We start from the raw sequence: 19,514 nt of genomic DNA on the forward strand, positions 1-19,514 counted from the left end.
TTTTATTTTTTCTGACCTCTCTTTTGTCTCTGCAACTATGGTAACCCTAGATGAGAAGCTGTCAAATAAAAAAAAACACTATCAAATAATAATAAAAAAAATAAAATCCCTTATCCTTTACTTTTTAAGGCACTGCCTATCCAACTGGAACAGCTTTAGACATTTTACAAATGGAACACGCATAAACAGGCCCTTCTGTTTAATAACATTTTGCTATTGTTTTCACTAGCCTTTGCCACTGTTTTGGGTAAACCAAAATGGCGGTAAGCAGTGACGTCAGAAAGAGGCTTGGAACGCAACGAAACTACGCTATTGGGGCACCAGAATGAGTCTCGGAACGCACAGACGGGCGGCCGGAACGTCAGACCGAGGCTCGGAACGCTCATGGTTATGAATAATGAGACTATATTGCCGCCCAAATAGCCGCACGCATATGCTTACCAGAAATTACCCCCCCCCCCCCCCCAGTCCGCAACCGCCTCCTCTCCAGTTTCCCGCAAAAGCAGCCCCCACGGGCAAACCTCTCGCTCAGCCTCGCCCTCGTTTCACAGCAGCAGCGCGACACTTTGCGGCAACGCTGGCCGTGCGTGGAGCGGTAAGTGCGACGGCAGAGGCGGTTGGGTTCCCGCGCTTTCTAGTGCTGAGGTGGGGGGAAGGGACCGCTGTGTATTTAATCTGGGACGGTGTTAGGCACCTCTATAGACCCCTAGGAAAGGGGTTGAGACTTATTATCATTTGTAGGCAGTGCTGAACACCATAAAGAGAGACAGTCCCTGCTCAGGAGAGCTTACAATCTAAATAATACAGACAGACTGGACAGTTATGGGTGAGGGAAGTAATGGGTGAGAAGGGAGGAAGGGACAAGGGGAGGGGTTCCGGAATGTTGCTACTCTTTAGGATTCCGCTCAGAATGTTGCTACTCTTTCAGATTCCGGAATGTTGCTACCCTTTGTCCTTATGCCTTATTTGTCCTGTTTGTCTGTCCTGATTAGATTGTCAGCTCTGTTGAAAAGGGACTGTCTCTTCATGTTCAAGTGTACAGCGCTGCGTACGTCTATAGCGCTATAGAAATTATAAGTAGTAGTAGTAGTCTTTAGGATTCCGGAATCTTATTATTATTATTAGCATTTGTATAGCGCTACCAGACACACACAGCGCTGAACACCTGATACAAAGAGAGAGTCCCTGCTCAAAAGAGCTTACAATCTAAATAATACAGACAGACAAGACAGTTACGGGTGAGGGAAGTAATGGGTGAGAAGGAAGGAAGGAAGGGACAAGGGGAGGGCAATTGAGTAGTGGCTAGGAGCCAAAAGAAATAGTGAAAAGGTGGGTTTTGAAAACAAGGTGATCCAACATTGTAATCGGTGACAGCCGCCTGCGAGTAGAGAGGCAGAAAGAAGAAACGTGGGGGACGGTTAACCTCACCCGTGCCAGAGCCTTAGGAAAATCTGGCCAGTGACCTGTGGAAGAACTAGATGTGGAGCCCATCACGGCTCTGGAATAAGTAAATAGATGCGTTATTCAAACCTTCATGAAGGCCATCGGATGATAGACTTGCCACCATAGGAGCCGGCTTTGTGGCCTGTGGGTGAATATTGCAGGGGCGTAGCCAGACAGCAGATTTTGGGTGGGCCTAGGCAAGAAGTGGGTGGGCACCAAATGTTCTCTCCCCTGCCCCCACACCAAAAAAATAGCTTAGCTGATGGGAAAATGCTTCTCTCCAGTCTCCACCTTGGTAGTCTGCAGCAGGCATGCGCTGAAAACTGAGCATGCGAAGGTGCCAGTAATGTGGAGAGCAGCATTTTCATTACCATGTGGTACTGTTGGATGGGCCTGAGCCCTAAGTGGGTGGGCCCCGGCCTACCTGTGGCTACGCCACTGATTGAGAGAATTCCTTGTAGGTGTATAGGAAGGGGTTATTTCCATTGGTCTTAGCACCCCCAATAATTCTGAAAAGTTGGCTCCTATTCTTGCCACCCATTAAGGAGACAACCGGGCCTGAAAAGGCAGGGAGGGCCCTTTTTATTCCCCAGGTAATAGGTCTGCACATAATGTATTTATTGGGATTTATTAACCGCCTTCATGAAGAGATTCACCTACAGCAGCTACAGTTTGTGTAATGATGGCGGAAGACACTGGCACTTTACAGCATAGAGCTGTGAGCCTGCAAACTATTGTTCTAGTTCCAACTTCACTGACTTTAACACAATACATGATGGCAGATAAAGACCTGCATGATCCATTTGACCAAGTGCACTGGCCACTCTGTGCAACTTATACTACACTGGCATCACAGCCACGGTAATTAGTAGTTTGTCACTGTCTTTTACCATTTTCAGGACATGGGAAGTAAGGCTAGCTGGCACAGAGCAAACTTCTACCAGTTATTTAACTACTGGGTTTGTAATCGAAACTCAATCCAGCCCATGTTGCCATTTTCAGGACACAGATTGTAGAATTGTGCCTAGTACTAGCCTTACTTCCCACTACTGGAGTTGCCATTGAAGCCCACTCTTGCACTTCTTGATCTGTCTTTACCATTTTCTGAACAGAGACTGTAGAAAACTACCTGGTGCTGGCCTTACTTATCAACCATAAGCACAGTTACTCCAATTTATCTCTGTGCTCCAAATTGTATTTTCAGCTGTAATGTATACCTATTCTGCAGCTGTATAGTTTATTGTGTACTGCTCTGTGTGCACTTAACATAGAAGCACAGCATAGAAAATGAGGGAGCTAAATCAATAGGGTAACACACAATATATAAAAGTCTAAATACAACAAATCATAAAAAACTAGACATTAATCACAAGCATAAATCATAGAAACTAAATTCTTTATTATTAACAAGCATAGTAAAACATAATACATCCCAACATACATATCAAGGTGATTCATTTGAAAGATCTATTATACATATATATAGCATGCTAAAGCAAAATCAACGAAAAGCCCCAAACACAAAGTACTCTTCTCCACTTCCCTGTTGTTCAGTCATACACCACAGTCTAGAAAAAGTTAAAACATTTTCAGTTCAAATCCATGTCAGCTCTTCCACTCAACTTAAAAATAGACCCAGGACTAATCAGTCTTAAAAGCAGAGATGAAAATACTTTAAACATCTTGCTTGAAAATAAATTTCACATAGCAGCAGCAAATCTAATTAATAGAGTCACCAGGGTTCAAAAACAATCCTCTGGCTGCGGTCAGATGTTCAAGCAGTGTTTAACTCTCTCACCAAACATGAGTCCGTACTTCGCCTAAGTGTCATCAGGAGAGGAGGCACTAAAAATAGTGGCAAAAGCCCGCAATTAAACAGAGCCCCAAAGTTAAAACACATCCAATTACCTCAACGTGTTTAGGGCACTTTTTAAGAAGCTGCAGCAAAAGGCGTGTTTTTGATGCCCGCTGAGGCCTCCACTTACCGCAGCGGGTAAAAGGCAGGTCTTCCTTTTCTTCAGGAAATGGCCGCGGGGTAAGTGAAGCACTTGCCGCATGGCCATTTCGCGGGGGGAGGGGGGAGCACTTACCGCTACCCATTCAGATGGTGATACGGGTTCCCATGCTAACCTGGCGGTAACCGGGCAGTGCATGGTACAGCCCGATTATCGCTAGGTACACACCGACGCTACAAAAATAAAAATATTTTTGTAGCGCTGCCGGATATGACATGCGCTGGAGATGGGAACTTCTGCTATGCTGCTTCAGTAGCCTGGTGGTACTTCCCTTTTAGTGAGCGGTAAGCCCATATTGGGATCTTGCCAGGTATTTGTGACCTGGATTGGCCACTGTTGGAAGCAGGATGCTGGACTTGATGGACCTTTGGTCTTTCCCAGTAAGGCAAAATTTTTATACTTATGAACCCAACGGATCAGCAGCTGGGGTCTTTGGGTAGACACTGCTCTGTCTGATTCCCTGAAGCTCTCCAGTTCAGGAACTACACAGTACCAGGAGGTTTAAGGATAACTAGAACTTTATTGAAGTGTAACATAATAGCAACTCTGTACCAATAATCATCTTTAGTATAGTCAGCAGAGATAGCTCAAATAAAGGGGAAATGGGACGATATACACGGTTTACATAGTATAGAGAGGTACTTATTTGTACCTGAGGCAATGGAGGGTTAAGTGACGCCCAAGATCGTAAGGAGCAGCAGCGGGATTTGAACTGGCCACCTCTGGATTGCAAAACTGGTGCTCTAACCACTAGGCCACTCGTCCAGATGTGCCTGAATTTTCTTGAGGTTTATGCAACAACCGGTGCCTATGAGCATTAGAAGCTCTTATAGATACAGTTTTAATTACTGACCTAGGATAACACCGCAGTAAAAAAACGATTAACCATATTATAAGAATGATGCTTGAAATCAGTATAGTCACTGCATAGTCTCTTACCCTTAAAAATTGACCAGCTGGTATACTATCCCATAACTTCTTAGGGTGAAAACTTAAATAGTAAAGAATGGTATTGCAATTGTTGGTTTTTTTAAATCTGAAGTTTTAAAAATACCATGTTGTAGCTAAATATAAATGTCCAAAAAATCAACTTCAGATATCCCGATATGAGAAGTGAAAGTTATGTTAAGGTCACAGCTATTCAGATATTCCAAAAATTGTTGCAGGGACTCTTGATCACCACCTTCTGTACGGCCAGAATAAGTTCTATCCCAAGTTGAGGGACCTGAATTTTTGAAACCACATCTGAAGAATAGATATGGATGGGCTGGAGTGTAAATTTGAAGGGTCTTCGACATTAGCTTCAGAACCTTTAGTACAAGAAGAGTGTTGGGCAGACTTCTACGGTCTGGGCCCTGAGAATGGCAAGGACAAATCAAACTCGGGTATAAAGTATCACATACCATGTAAAATGAGTTTATCTTGTTGGGCAGACTGGATGGACTGTACAGGTCTTTATCTGCCATCATTTCCTATGTTACCACCCCAGACTAAAAGTGTCATTAATTAAACACTTCCAAAGTAGAACACTAATCATATGGAGACCAAAATGTGAATAACATTATGCCTCTATATAAGTCCCTGGTGCATTCATATCTTGAGTATGGGGTGCAGTTCTGGTGACCCTATCTCCAAAAAGATACAGTGGAACTAGAAAAGGTTCAGAGAAGACTGACAAAATGATAAAAAGGGCTAGAACCTCCTCCCTTATGAAGAAAAGTTAACAGGTTGCACTTAAATAAGGGAGTGCTGCAGGGATCAGTACTGGAACCAGAGCTATATAGCATAAATGATATGGAAATTGGAACGATGAGTGAGGTGATTAAATTTGCAGATGACACAAAACTATTTAAGGATGTTCAAACACGTGCAGACCTTAGAAAATTGGAAGACTGGGCATCCAAATGGCACATGAAATTTAATGTGGACAAATGCAAGGTGATACATGTTGGAAAGAATAATCTGAATCATAGTTACCTGATGCTAGGGTCCACCTTGGGGGTCAGCACTCAAGAAAAAGATTAAGGTGTCGTCGTAGATAATACACTGAAATCTTCTGCTCGGTGTGTGGTGGCAGTCAAAAAGAGCAAACAGGATGCTAGGAATTATTAGGAAAGGGATGCAAAATAAGACCAGAAATACTTTAATGCCTTTGTATCACTCCATGGTGAGTCCACACCTTGAATTTTGCTTTCAGTTCTGGTTGCCGTATCTCAAAAAAGATATAGCGGAATTACAAAAGGTTCAAAGAAGAGCAACCAAAATGATAAAGGGGATGGAACTCCTCTCGTATGAGGAAAGGCTAAAGAAGTTAGGGCTCTTCAGCTTGGAAAAGAGACAGATGAGGGGAGATATGACTGAGGTCTACAAAATCCTGAGTGGTATAAAACGAGTAGAAGTAAATCAATTTTTTACTCGTTCAAAAAGTACAAAGACTAGGGGACACTCAAGAAAGTTACATGGAAATACTTTTAAAACAAATAAGAGGAAATATTTTTTCACTCAACAAATAGTTAAGCTCTGGAACTCTTTGCCGGAGGATGTGATAACAGCAGTTAGCGTATCTGGGTTTAAAAAAGGTTTGAGCAAGTTCCTGGAGAAAAAAGTTCATAGTCTGCTATTGAAACAGACATGGGGAAGCCATTGCTTGCCCTGGGATTTGTAGTATGGAGTGTTGCCACGATTTGGGTTTCTGCCAGGTACTTGTGACCTGGATTGGCCACTGTTGGAAGCAGGATACTGGGCTAGATGGACCATTAGTCTGACCCAGTATGGCTGTTCTTTTGTTTGAATGTTCTATGAGACTAACAACCAGCAAACTGGAAAAAAAATTGTTGAAAGTATTTTTTCACACAGTGGATAATTAAGCTGTGGAATCTGTTTGCAGGAGCTTGTAAGCAAGAAAACTAACATAATGGGGTGCTGAAGAGGTTTGTACAGTTTTTTGGGGGGAGGGGAGGGGGGAGGAGTCAATATTAGCCAGGTAGACTTGGGAAAGCCATCACTTATCTCTTGAAATGAGCTCTGAGAGATTAATCTTACAGGAATATGCGGAGTGACTCAGACTGGCTGCTGGGCTCAGTGTACCTTCGTCTGATTCAGTATAACTTTTCTTAGGTTCTGGCTTCAAAAATGAGGTATATGCACGATGTGACAGAAATTCCCTAGGAGTACTGACCCAGAGCAAATGATTTGTCTTTTGGGATTCTTTGTCCTTGTGGTGAGGTTAACTTGCAAATCAGTTTTTAAAAATAATTGTTTTCCCATTGTGCAGGTCACTAGCGCATTGTTCCTCCTAGAAAATGGCAAGCCATCTTCAAAAAGTGAAGTATTTAGCCGAGTTTCAGTGTCCGGTGAGTGGTCTGTCAGCTGGGAAACATCAGGTCCTGTGCCACCAGTCAGATATCTACCTCTCCAATGGCAGCAAGTTTTTGTATATGTACAACAAAGAGGAGAAACAAGTGAAGGTAACGGAATTGATTTTACCTTCATGTGAATGGACACTTGTTATTGAGGTTTCTTGTTAGGACAGGGGGAGCTCTGTTTTTCATAGTCTGTGGAATATTAGAACACAAATATTGAAATATATTTGTCAGATAGGTTTCAAACCCAGCTTCTTGTCTGGTACTCTAAAGACAATGGAGCAGTTCTATAAAGTGGTACCTACAGGTAAGAAGCACCTACTCACATAAGAAGCACCATTAAATTGAGTTATGTTTATTAACATTTAATTTCCATTACGTAGCTTCCCACTATTCCAGAACCTGTGGGATAGATGTGTCCATCAACCAGCAGGTGGAGACAAAGAACTGAAAACTGAGCTGACATTGCTAGTTGACATTCCTGCATATAAAGCATTACCATAACCTATCAAGATATAAGTATGTGTACGTAAAGCCTTTTCATCTAACAGATGTTTTACATAAATACATAAGTAATGCCACACTGGGAAAAGACCAAGGGTCCATCAAGCCCAGCATCCTGTCCACGACAGCGACCAATCCAGGCCAAGGGCACCTGGCGAGCTTCCCAAACGTACAAACATTCTATACATGTTATTCCTGGAATTGTGGATTTTTCCCAAGTCCATTTAGTAGTGGCTTATGGACTAGTCCTTTAGGAAACCTTCTAACCCCTTTTTAAACTCTGCTAAGCTAACCGCCTTCACCACGTTCTCCGGCAAAGAATTCCAGAGTTTAATTATGCGTTGGGTGAAGAAAGATTTTCTCCAATTTGTTTTAAATTTACTTCACTGTAGTTTCATCGCATTCCCCCTAGTCCTAGTATTTTTGGAAAGCGTGGACAGACGCTTCACATCCACCTGTTCCACTCCACTCATTATTTTATATACCTTTATTGTACAAATTTGTTTCAATGTAGCAAAACCTGTCTTAATTAAAGAGGAAATTGGATGTACTAGGCGCTATTCTATAAGGGTAGCGCATAACTGCAAAGGAGATGGAGCATGGATTGGCTGTGAGCGGGTTTCTTACAGCATACTATAAAAGATATGCATCATTTGGTACACCAGCCACAAGGCGTAAGAGGGCAGACCAATGGCAGCTTTATGCTAGAGTTCTGTAATGGAATCTTGGTGCCAAGATGCCATTATAAAATTGGCACTCGGTGCCCTGCATTGAGGTTATAGAATTGCCCTTAATGGCTGCCAGTTGAACTCGGATATTGACTGACCACAACCTCAGTAGAACAAAGGTGGAGGGAATGTACCATTGGGGAATGCAAGAACACCCATGCCTGAGGTCTGGGAGAGAGAACCCAACTTGGCTGCATGTTAGTGGAGTCACCCATGTGTGTGGCTTTAGGATTTTGCTTTTCCCTCCGTGGAGAAATCCTTTCATAGAGCTATGAGGGGTATGAATACAAGGGCAAAACCAGCTTCCAAAACTAAATAATGTCAGCCTATATTACAGAGAGACTGTGACATTATAGCAGCAGTGATATACTGATAACATAACCCACCTTTCCCACTCTTAGGCTATTTATGAATTTCCTGGTAGAGTCTGGCATGTGGAGCTTGTGGTGCCTCAAAAACAGCTGTACGTTCTGTGTTCTCACAATGGGATCTACTGTGTATCGATGAAGCAACCAGACAGGTAATACTGAGAGCTGCAGTGGCAGAAGATTCAGGAGGTCCCTGTATATAATATGTGAACCGTTTTGATTGTAATCACAGAATGGTGGTGTATCAAGTCCCAACCCCTTTCCCTTACTGTAAAAAGAGGAAATTGGACACCTTCAAGCATGCTGTGGTCACTCCACTCCTCAAAAAACTATCACTCGACCCTACCTGTCCCTCCAACTACCGCCCCATTTCCCTCCTACCCTTCCTCTCCAAGATACTTGAACGCGCCGTTCACAGCCGCTGTATTGATTTTCTCTCCTCTCATGCCATCCTCGATCCGCTTCAATCCGGCTTTCGCCCCCTACACTCAACAGAAACGGCACTATCTAAAGTCTGCAATGACCTATTCCTCGCCAAATCCAAAGGTCACTACTCCATCCTCATCCTCCTCGACCTCTCCGCCGCTTTTGACCCTGTCAATCACAACCTACTTCTTGACACACTGTCCAGGGCTCTGTCCTCTCCTGGTTCTCCTCTTATCTCTCCCATCGTACCTTCAGAGTACACTCTCATGGTTCGTCCTCCTCCCCTATCCCGCTCTCTGTTGGAGTTCCTCAGGGATCTGTCCTTGGGCCCCTTCTTTTTTCAATCTACATCTCTTCCTTAGGCTCCCTGATTTCTTCTCATGGTTTCCACTATCATCTTTATGCCGACGACACCCAGCTTTATCTCTCCACACCAGAAATCACTGCGGATACCCAGGCCAAAGTCTCGGCCTGCTTATCCGACATTGCTGCCTGGATGTCCAACCGCCACCTGAAACTGAATATGTCTAAGACTGAACTTATTGTCTTCCCACCCAAACCCACTTCCCCTCTCCCTTCACTCTCTATCTCAGTTGAGAACACCCTCATCGTCCCCGTCTCATCTGCCCGCAACCTCGGTGTCATCTTCGACTCCTCCCTCTCCTTTTCTGCGCACATCCAGCAGATAGCCAAGACCTGTCGCTTCTTCGTCTATAACATCAGCAAAATTCGCCCCTTCCTCTCCGAGCACACCACCCGAACTCTCATCCACTCTCTCATTACCTCTCGCCTTGACTACTGCAACCTACTCCTGACCGGCCTCCCATGTAGCCATCTACCCCCCCTTCAGTCCATCCAGAACTCTGCCGCACGTCTTATCTTCCGCCTTAACCGATATACTCATATCACCCCTCTCCTCAAGTCACTTCACTGGCTCCCAATCAGATACCGCATACAGTTCAAGCTTCAATTACTCACCTACAAATGCACTCGATCTGCGGCCCCTCCGTACCTCTCTACCCTCATCTCCCCTTACATCCCTACCCGTAACCTCCGCTCTCAAGACAAATCCCTCCTTTCAGTACCCTTCTCCACCAACTCCAGGCTCCGCCCCTTCTGTCTCGCCTCACCCCATGCTTGGAACAAACTCCCTGAGCCCATACGCCGTGCCCCCTCCCTACCCATCTTCAAATCAATGCTCAAAGCCCACCTCTTCAATGTTGCCTTCGGCACCTAATCACTACACCTCTTCTCAGGAAAACTTATTTACCCCAACTTGACATTTCGTTCTTTAGATTGTAAGCTCTTCCGAGCAGGGACCGTCCTTAATTGTTAATTTGTACAGCGCTGCGTAACCCTAGTAGCGCTCTAGAAATGTTAAGTAGTAGTAGTAGTAGTAAAAAAGTCATAGTGAACCTGTCCCTGAACATACCAGTTTTATGTTTCTGAAGAATTTGTTTCTTAAGGATGATTCCCTGGGGTTCAGTTTTCCTTCCCTTGTCTTGGTGGTTGAAACAATTCCTTTTAGCAACAGTCAGGCTAGAGTTGACTTAGGAACATTTTAGCAGCTTAATGCCACTCAGTGCAGAAACACTTACCGCACACCTAAATCTCCTTCTCTGCCTCCTCTGACTGACTGTTTTTTGTTTCTTGTGTGTTTTCCTTTCTGAAGATTTACCATTCCTTTCTCATTTTCATTTTTTGAATTGTAAATCACCTTGTTTTGTCTACCTAGAAAGGCGAATATGAAAATAAACATAAACAGGCTGAAGGGATGTCTTTTTACCACTAAGACAGAGCAATGCAACTCTGGATTAACTGCAGCATAGATGCCTCTTAACCATTTCACCAGTGACTGACATTTCTTCCTTCATTTTTTTATTTATAAAATTTCTAGCCTGCATCAGCTACGATTCTGAGCAGGTAACAAAATAGAGTCATAAAACATAAATACCAAACAACATAACAAGTTCATCATGAAAACTATCCAGAAACAATCAAAGATAATAATTCAAATACAGAGATCCTAAATAAAGGAGCTAAAAATGCCCTTTGAAATAAAACGGATTTTAAAGCTTTTTTAAAAAAATCAGATGGTCTTCATAGACCTTACTTCTAAAGAAAGGGTATTCCAAAGATTTGGCCCGGCTACATAAAAAATGGAGTTCCTATATTCATCTAGATAAATCAGTTTAAATGAAGGAACGCCCAAAATGTTACTAGATGCTGATCTTAAAGCCTTACACATTGATGTAAATGTAGACTGGAAGCAATAACAGGGGAGATCCTATCCGTCGAAACTTTAAAGACCAATGATAGAATCTTGTACTGGATCCTGAATTCCACTGGTAACCAATGCAGTGAGATCAGAGCTGGAATAATATGGTCAAATCATTTTAGACCTAGTAACACGCGTGCAGCAATCTTCATCCCTTCCGACCCTCCCACATATACCTCATACGATCACTTTTCAACCTTGTACTTGTTATCAACCGACTGGGCAAACGCCTTTGACGGTACTATGTAAGCCACGTTGAGCCTGCAAATAGGTGGGAAAATGTGGGGTACAAATGCAACAAATAAATAAATTTTGTGCAACTTGCATAGCACGCAGTGCATTTTTCGGTAACCCCACGAACAGGGAATTACAATAGTCAAAATAGGGGCATCACAGTGCCAAGTGATCAAATTCTCATGAGAAAGATAGTCCTTCAACCATCTGATCAACTTTAGTTAAAAAAAAAAACCAACCCTGTACTGATTACTTTAGCAATCTGAGGTTTCATTTTCAGAGCAGGATTTATTAATCCTTTTATAGTTCAACAATTTTTTATTAATGACATCAATGATACAGATGAACCATAAATCAGCAGTAACACTCAAACAAATTTGATTATCTACAACATAACCCTTCAGGTACATTCCGTCATTAATCTTTTAACATTTTTCTTCCCCCGTCCCCACTGATTATACATTTCCAACAGTTTTATTGTCACCCATACAAATTTGGCATCTGCACCATTAAATATACAAAAGTCAAACTTGAACGATGTCCAGCGGAGTCGAATGTTATAGACCCTCGTACATCATTATTAGGAATATCCCCAGCCCTTTACCTGGGTGTTATTTGCCCTTCTTTCATTTTGGTTCAATCCCAAACAAATGTACCACCACTCCCACGTGACCCTCATTATTAATCCTTTTATTAAACTTTATTTCAGTCCCGTCTACTGAAAATGATTCAGGGAGGTCAGCTTGTGGAAAACCAGACGTCACCATGACCTGTGATTTAGACATATTTAAGCTAAGGCAGTTAGTCTCCATCCATTGTTTAATTGTTCTTAAGTAATGGCAAAATAATTGGGTACTTTCTGCAATAGAATTTTCAATTTTATGAAAGAATTAAACATTGTCTGCGTCAATTCGTCATTGATCCAAAATTTTCATTGAGGACTGGTGCTCTTTTCCTGACAGATTGGTGAAGCAAACAGATCCTGTAACAGAGGGTGATAGATGCTCTCCCTGCCTGGTCCCTATCGATTCTGACTCCTGGATCCTTCAGGATAGCAGCATTTGCACCTTTGCAGTTGTCAATGGAATCCTCGTTACTGTGTCCAAGGGCCAAAGCAGATGGAGAATCAAGGTCCTTCAGAATGTTAATTCAAGCCAGGAGAACCCCAAATTTAGCCAGATCAATCAGCTGGAGTTTATCAGTGGAACAACAGGAAACTTGTCTTTGCTTCCTACTTTGTGCTGTATTTTCCCTCAGGGGGCAGATGTATCCAGTGAGCACGCTGACGGCCACAGGACGTTTACTGTTAAAGCCGCCCTCTTCAGCCCTCTCTTTGGCTTGGATGCTGCAATGCTCAACTCGCCTGTTGTGCTTTGTGGTTTCCCAGACGGACAAGTGTGCTGTGTGCCACTGAAGGCCTTGAGCTTTCCCACAATGCATTTCAGCTGCCCCGATATGAAAGACCAGACGCCACGTGGGATGATTTTGTATCACTTGGAGCAATCTGTGGTTTTCATAGGAGCCCTGCGATTCCATCAAGGGGATAGTGAGACTGGGGGGCACCATGGGATGATTGACGATATAGTCTGTGACTGTATTGTGGTTGTGGGGCATCAAGGCAAAATGTTGACCATCAAATTGGAGGTAAAGGAGGAGACCCAAGGACCCGCATATAAGGAACACCATCTGCCTGGACCCATAGCTTGTGGTCTGTGTACCGCCAGCAGCGTATACTACAGTACCCCCTCCGATCTCTTCACCTTTAGTATAGCCGTCAATCAGCGAAAACCAGACAGCTCGCCTGGAGTTCTTCCATTTGTGTCTCCTCCTGTCAGCTTAAATCTCTGCAGTGCTGTTGCACTTTCCACGCCCACTGAGACATCAGAAGGTATTGAGTGCTGCAGAACATTTTAGAAGGGACCTGTTGGGGTTGGTATGAGCATTCCTAGGTTATTAAGGTTTTGCCACCACCAAGTGGCAAGAAGGATGTACTGCACCTTGTAAAGAAACTTGCTTGAGTCTAGTTAATCAGTGTTGAACTGATTTGTTACCTCAGAGGAATGCTATTTGTTTCCCTACTGCTACTGTTTTATCTCTGGGCCTCTTCCATTGTTCTGGAAACCAATTTTTAAAAAAAGTTTTTTTAAAAAACAAACCTTTTCCAGAGATGGGAAGGCGGTAGAACGAGAGGGCATGAAATGAGATTGAAGGGGGGCAGACTCAAGAAGAATGTCAGGAAGTATTTTTTCACGGAGAGGGTGGTGGATGCTTGGAATGCCCTACCGCAGGAGGTGGTGGAGAGGAAAACGGTAACGGAATTCAAACATGCGTGGGATAAACATAAAGGAATCCTGTGCAGAAGGAAGGGATCCTCAGGAGCTTAGCCTAGAATGGGTGGCAGAGCTGGTGGTTGGGAGGTGGGGCTAGTGCTGGGCAGACTTATACGGTCTGTGCCGGGGCTGTTGGTTTGGAGGTGGGGATAGTGCTGGGCAGACTTATACGGTCTATGCTAGGGCTGGTGGTTGGGAGGCGGGGCTAGTGCTGGGCAGACTTATACGGTCTGTGCCGGGGCTGTTGGTTTGGAGGTGGGGATAGTGCTGGGCAGACTTATACAGTCTGTGCCAGAGCCGGTGCTGGGAGGCGGGACTGGTAGTTTGGAGGCGAGGATAGTGCTGGGCAGACTTATACGGTCTGTGCCAGAGCTGGTGGTAGGAGGCAGGGTTGGTGGTTGGGAGGCGGGGATAGGGCTGGCCAGACTTATAGGGTCTGTGCACTGAAGAGGACAGTACAAATAAAAAAAGTAGCACATATGAATTTATCTTCTTGGGCAGACTGGATGGACCGTGCAGGTCTTTTTCTGCCGTCATCTACTATGTTTATATGTTTACTATGTTTAAATATATTCTTGGATGACTGTTGTTCATTTGTTTGTGCTTCACTTGTACTTATATGTTAAAATGGAGCTATCAGAAGTTTCTGATACTGACGAACAGAACAACAGTGACCTGATTTTCTTAGATCTGTAGTGGTATCAAGTAAAGGTGAAAACTGTTGGATTTTATTTACTTGCATGCGTTTGAGTTTCTTTGTTTTGTTTTAATAAAATGCCCTCTCTTCAGCATAATGATGGCTTGTTACTTGTAATGTTTTTTTTTTTTACCTCCTTCTCACTTCTGCATTTTAGGGGAAACTGAGCTCGTAGCACTGTCTTTTAAAGGCAGATTAATGGTTTGCAACCTAAGCAAAGATACTAGTGAACCTCAGCATCCTAGAATGACATCGGCCCAAGCAGGGCAGAAGATTAAAGACCTCCTGGCTGGGATTGGCAGTGTTTCTGAAAGGTAAGCGCCCAGGTGATGCAGGGCAACCAACAAGATAAAATTAGCTCTTGCAGCAGCTGTCTGCTTATGGGATAGCCATATTCATGTAAACCCTGACTGTGAAAGTTCACTGAATGATTACCTGTTGGGCAATGCTGCTGAGACGTATTGCTTACAGTGTGGTCGCCTGTAGTGGGCTCTGAGGTCTTACTTTACCAATAGGAAGAAAAGGCATCTGCCTGGAGTCCCTAAATATCCCCAAAAAGTGGTGGTTCAGGCACGTCTCTTTAAGAGCCTCTGCAGCCACCTGTGGTGCATGCAGTGTTGCATTTTGTAAAGAAATGCACTATACACAGGTACCATAGTACACTAGACTGTGAATTGCGATGAAGCCTGAGTAACTGAGCAGCCATGTTTATAGGCCAAGGTATTCTTATACTGTGCATGCATTACTAAGAAGAAAAGGTTTTCTAGTGAGGGACTTTTTTTTTTCTTGACCTGTATTTATTTATTTATTTATTTTTTGTTACATTTGTACCATGCGCTTTCCCACTCATGGCAGGCTCTATGCGGCAGGCAATGGAGGGTTAAGTGACTTGCCCAGAGTCACAAGGAGCTGCCTGTGCCTGAAGTGGGAATCAAACTCAGTTCCTCAGGACCAAAGTCCACCACCCTAACCACTAGGCCACTCCTCCACTGTTGCTACTATTTGAGATTCTACATGGAATGTTGCTATTCCACTAGCAACATTCCATGTAGAAGTCGGCCCTTGCAGATCACCAATGTGGCCGCGCAGGCTTCTGCTTCTGTGAGTCTGACGTCCTGCACGTACGTGCAGGACGTCAGACTCACAGAAACAGAAGCCTGCGCAGCCTTCTACATGGAATGTTGCTAGTGGAATAGCAACATTCCATGTAGAATCTCCAATAGTAGCAACATTCCATGTAGAATCTCCAATAGTATCTATTTTATTTTTGTTACATGTGTACCCCGCGCTTTCCCACTCATGGCAGGCTCAAAGCGGCTTACATGGGGCAATGGAGGGTTAAGTGACTTGCCCAGAATCACAAGGAGCTGCCTGTGCCTGAAGTGGGAAGTGAGCTCAGTTCCCCAGGACCAAAGTCCACCATCCTAACCACTAGGCCACTCCTCCACTGTTGCTACTATTTGAGATTCTACATGGAATGTTGCTATTCCACTAGCAACAATCCATGTAGAAGTCGGCCCTTGCAGATCACCAATGTGGCCGCGCAGGCTTCTGCTTCTGTGAGTCTGACGTCCTGCACATACGTGCAGGACGTCAGACTCACAGAAACAGAAGCCTGCGCAGCCTTCTACATGGAATGTTGCTAGTGGAATAGCAATATTCCATGTAGAATCTCCAATAGTAGCAGCATTCCATTTAGAATCTCCAATAGTAGCAACATTCCATTTAGAATCTCCAATAGTAGCAGCATTCCATCTAGAATCTCCAATAGTAGCAACAATCCATGTAGAAGTCGGCCCTTGCAGATCACCAATGTGGCCGCCCAGGCTTCTGCTTCTGTGAGTCTGACGTCCTGCACGTACGTGCAGGATGTCAGACTCACAGAAACAGAAGCCTGCGCAGCCTTCTACATGGAATGTTGCTAGTGGAATAGCAACATTCCATGTAGAATCTCCAATAGTAGCAACATTCCATGTAGAATCTCCAATAGTATCTATTTTATTTTTGTTACATTTGTACCCTGCGCTTTTCCACTCATGGCAGGCTCAATGCGGCTTACATGGGGCAATGGAGGGTTAAGTGACTTGCCCAGAATCACAAGGAGCTGCCTGTGCCTGAAGTGGGAATTGAGCTCAGTTCCCCAGGACCAAAGTCCGCCACCCTAACCACTAGGCCACTCCTCCACTGTTGCTACTATTTGAGATTCTACATGGAATGTTGCTATTCCACTAGCAACAATCCATGTAGAAGTCGGCCCTTGCAGATCACCAATGTGGCCGCGCAGGCTTCTACATGGAATGTTGCTACTATTGGAGATTCTACATGGAATGTTGCTAGTGGAATAGCAACATTCCATGTAGAATCTCCAATAGTAGCAACATTCCATGTAGAATCTCCAATAGTATCTATTTTATTTTTGTTACATTTGTACCCTGCACTTTCCCACTCATGGCAGGCTCAATGCGGCTTACATGGGGCAATGGAGGGTTAAGTGACTTGCCCAGAGTCACAAGGAGCTGCCTGTGCCTGAAGTGGGAATCCAACTCAGTTCCCCAGGACCAAAGTCCACCACCCTAACCACTTGGCCACTCCTCCACTGTTGCTACTATTGGAGATTCTACATGGAATGTTGCTATTCCACTATTCCACTAGCAACATTCCATGTAGAATCTCCAATAGTAGCAACATTCCATGTAGAATCTCCAATAGTAGCAACAGAATCTCAATAGTAGCAACATTCCATGTAGAATGTCCAATAGTAGCAACATTCCATGTAGAATCTCCAATAGTAGCAACATTCCATGTAGAATCTCCAATAGTATCTGTTTTATTTTTGTTACATTTGTACCCTGCGCTTTCCCACTCATGGCAGGCTCAATGCGGCTTACATGGGGCAATGGAGGGTTAAGTGACTTGCCCAGAGTCACAAGGAGCTGCCTGTGCCGGGAATCGAACTCAGTTCCTCAGGACCAAAGTCCACCACCCTAACCACTAGGCCACTCCTGGCTATCTCATAAGAAAGGAGCAATGTGTATCATGCATATGGATAAACGGGACTCTATATTAGGATTGGCTCACAGGGTGGGGCAGAGGACTGTTTCAGAACTTTGTAGAGGCCTTCACTCAAGCTGTCTGTTTTCAAATTAGTAGAGGTGATTTAGACAAATAATTGGCCCTAGGAATTTTCCTCCATAATAGCAGCATCCGTACTTACCTGTATGCAGCATAACGGTGTGGCCAGGGAGCCCACACATTTTTAATCCAGGCTTGCCTGTAACCAGCCAGACTCCTTTCCTATAATGAGGTTTGCTCCCTGTATTAAGAAAATCAGAAATGGGATCCGTTTAGATCCACCTCCAGTCATTTTTGGGTTAATCAGAGTGTGATGTTTATTCGCCTACTGGAAGACTTGTAAGCTTTCTGTCAAAATAACCAGTAGCTACTCTACAGGGATTCTTAGCTCCATTAAAATGCCAGGTTTTCACTCCTCTTTTAAAACAAAGACAGACTGAATCTCACTGAGAAACAAAAGGGTCCCTGGTGGTGACTAACAGAAAGTTGTCTTTGTTGCTCTGTTTCCTTTGGAAGTGGAGAGAGGTTTCACGCTGAGAGTTCTTACATTCACTGCATCAGTAGCACAGAGTATGAGGTGAGGGAGAGGACCTGTAAAATAAAGCATAAATGAGTAGCAGAGAGAGAAAGGAAAAGAAAAATGCTTGCTCCCTAGATTCCAAAGCTGTCACAAGACTGGGGCAATGGACCTGTTCCACAGGGCTGTTAAATTCACAAAGAGATGATTGGGCCACAAATTACCAGTGATGGGATGGATGCATTAAGGAAGGATTTCCCAGGTACTTCAGAATCTGTGATCGCTAAAACATCATTTTTCTTTTAGAGAAGAGACAAAGAGATGCAAAGCACTCAGAAAGGACAGGGGGTGGTATGGAGGTGAAAGGGAAGATACAGGACAAGGATGAGTGGAGAATATGGGGCGTAGTTCATAGAGGACGGGCTGATAATAAGGCCACAATCAGGGTTCAAGGGTCTCCGCTGGGAGTGCATTCTAAAGAAACTGCTCTGCAAAAGCTGTTTTGCTCCCAGTAGGGATGTAATTGTGTTCTAGATTCTAGCTGCAGAGGAGCACTGCTGTATTGGCTGTCTTACCAAATCCTGCCTGATGTGGCATGAAGGGAGAGTGTAGTGAGGGAGAGATGATTTGGGAAAGTTGTGTAGCTCTGCACTAATTACCAGGTTGTCATTTCCTAAAACCTTTACTTTTTTTCCCCCCTGTGGTAGGGTTTCTTTGCTGAAAAATGCTGTCACGCAAAAGAACAGATCGCTATCACAGCTTAACCAGGTCATCAACGTGAGCTGCGCCCTTCTGTCCCACCAAGATCTCAGGCAACCAAGCTCCTGTGTAATTACAGCCCAATGGAACCGCCTACTCACGCAGGATCCTCTGTTCATTTCCTGTGTTTTGGAGAATAAGACCGGGTACAGCCTGCAGCAAGGGTGGACCCTGTGTGTTCATGTATCAAGCTCTTCTTGTCCCTATATTGCGGACTCTGTGACTTCTGCCGTTGAGTACTCCTTTCCAATCATAAACCTCCTTCCACAGGATAAAATGGAAGTGTCTTTTCCACTGACCCATGAGAGGAGTGGTAGATTGGTACTGCCAGTGACAATCTCTTGTTCACTGTTTTATAGCTTGAAGGAAATCCTGGGAAAGGATGTTGCTTGTCCCTGGTCTGCAAATTCTCAGACTCCCCAAAGTTCATCTGTAGCTTTGCTGGAGAAGGGGGGCATCTCTTTGCCTCTGAAAGAATGTGATATAGACACACTGCATTGCCTCCGCTTTCGCAGGGATCAAGACCCCAAGGTCCCATTGCCTTCAGCCCACAGGAGCCACTTGCCACCGGATCCAGTGCAGATATTTTTACAAGCACTGCTGACTCAGAATAAGGAGGCTGAAGCAAGCAATGAGAAGGATTTCCAAGGGGTGGGGGCCTTGTACATGCGGCCACTTGTAGCGTCTGTCAGAGTGTCCACGGAGCTGCTGGAAAGGGGCTTGCAGGAGCTGTGTGCAGGTCACCCTCTATTCTCTTCATTCTGTCTACACAAGGCTTTAG

The 19,514-nt window shown here is 44.2% G+C and overlaps 1 protein-coding gene across 2 annotated transcripts in view; it reads left to right on the forward strand.

The window, feature by feature from the left end:
- The first annotated feature begins 510 nt into the window (after positions 1–510).
- FAAP100 (FA core complex associated protein 100) overlaps positions 511–19,514 on the forward strand; it is a 35,046-nt gene continuing 16,042 nt past the window's right edge. Inside the window, exons 1-6 of one of the 2 annotated variants that reach the window (XM_030188898.1) lie at positions 511–595; positions 6,733–6,925; positions 8,454–8,572; positions 12,321–13,246; positions 14,543–14,699; positions 18,682–19,472. In XM_030188898.1, coding sequence (XP_030044758.1) covers positions 6,761–6,925; positions 8,454–8,572; positions 12,321–13,246; positions 14,543–14,699; positions 18,682–19,472 — 2,158 coding nt within the window. In that variant the 5' untranslated portion in view covers positions 511–595; positions 6,733–6,760. The remainder of the gene's footprint in view (positions 596–6,732; positions 6,926–8,453; positions 8,573–12,320; positions 13,247–14,542; positions 14,700–18,681; positions 19,473–19,514) is intronic. The other variant, XM_030188899.1, reaches the window with a different exon arrangement.

This window comes from Microcaecilia unicolor, unplaced genomic scaffold, assembly GCF_901765095.1.
Source record: "Microcaecilia unicolor unplaced genomic scaffold, aMicUni1.1, whole genome shotgun sequence".
NCBI classification, from domain to species: domain Eukaryota; kingdom Metazoa; phylum Chordata; class Amphibia; order Gymnophiona; family Siphonopidae; genus Microcaecilia; species Microcaecilia unicolor.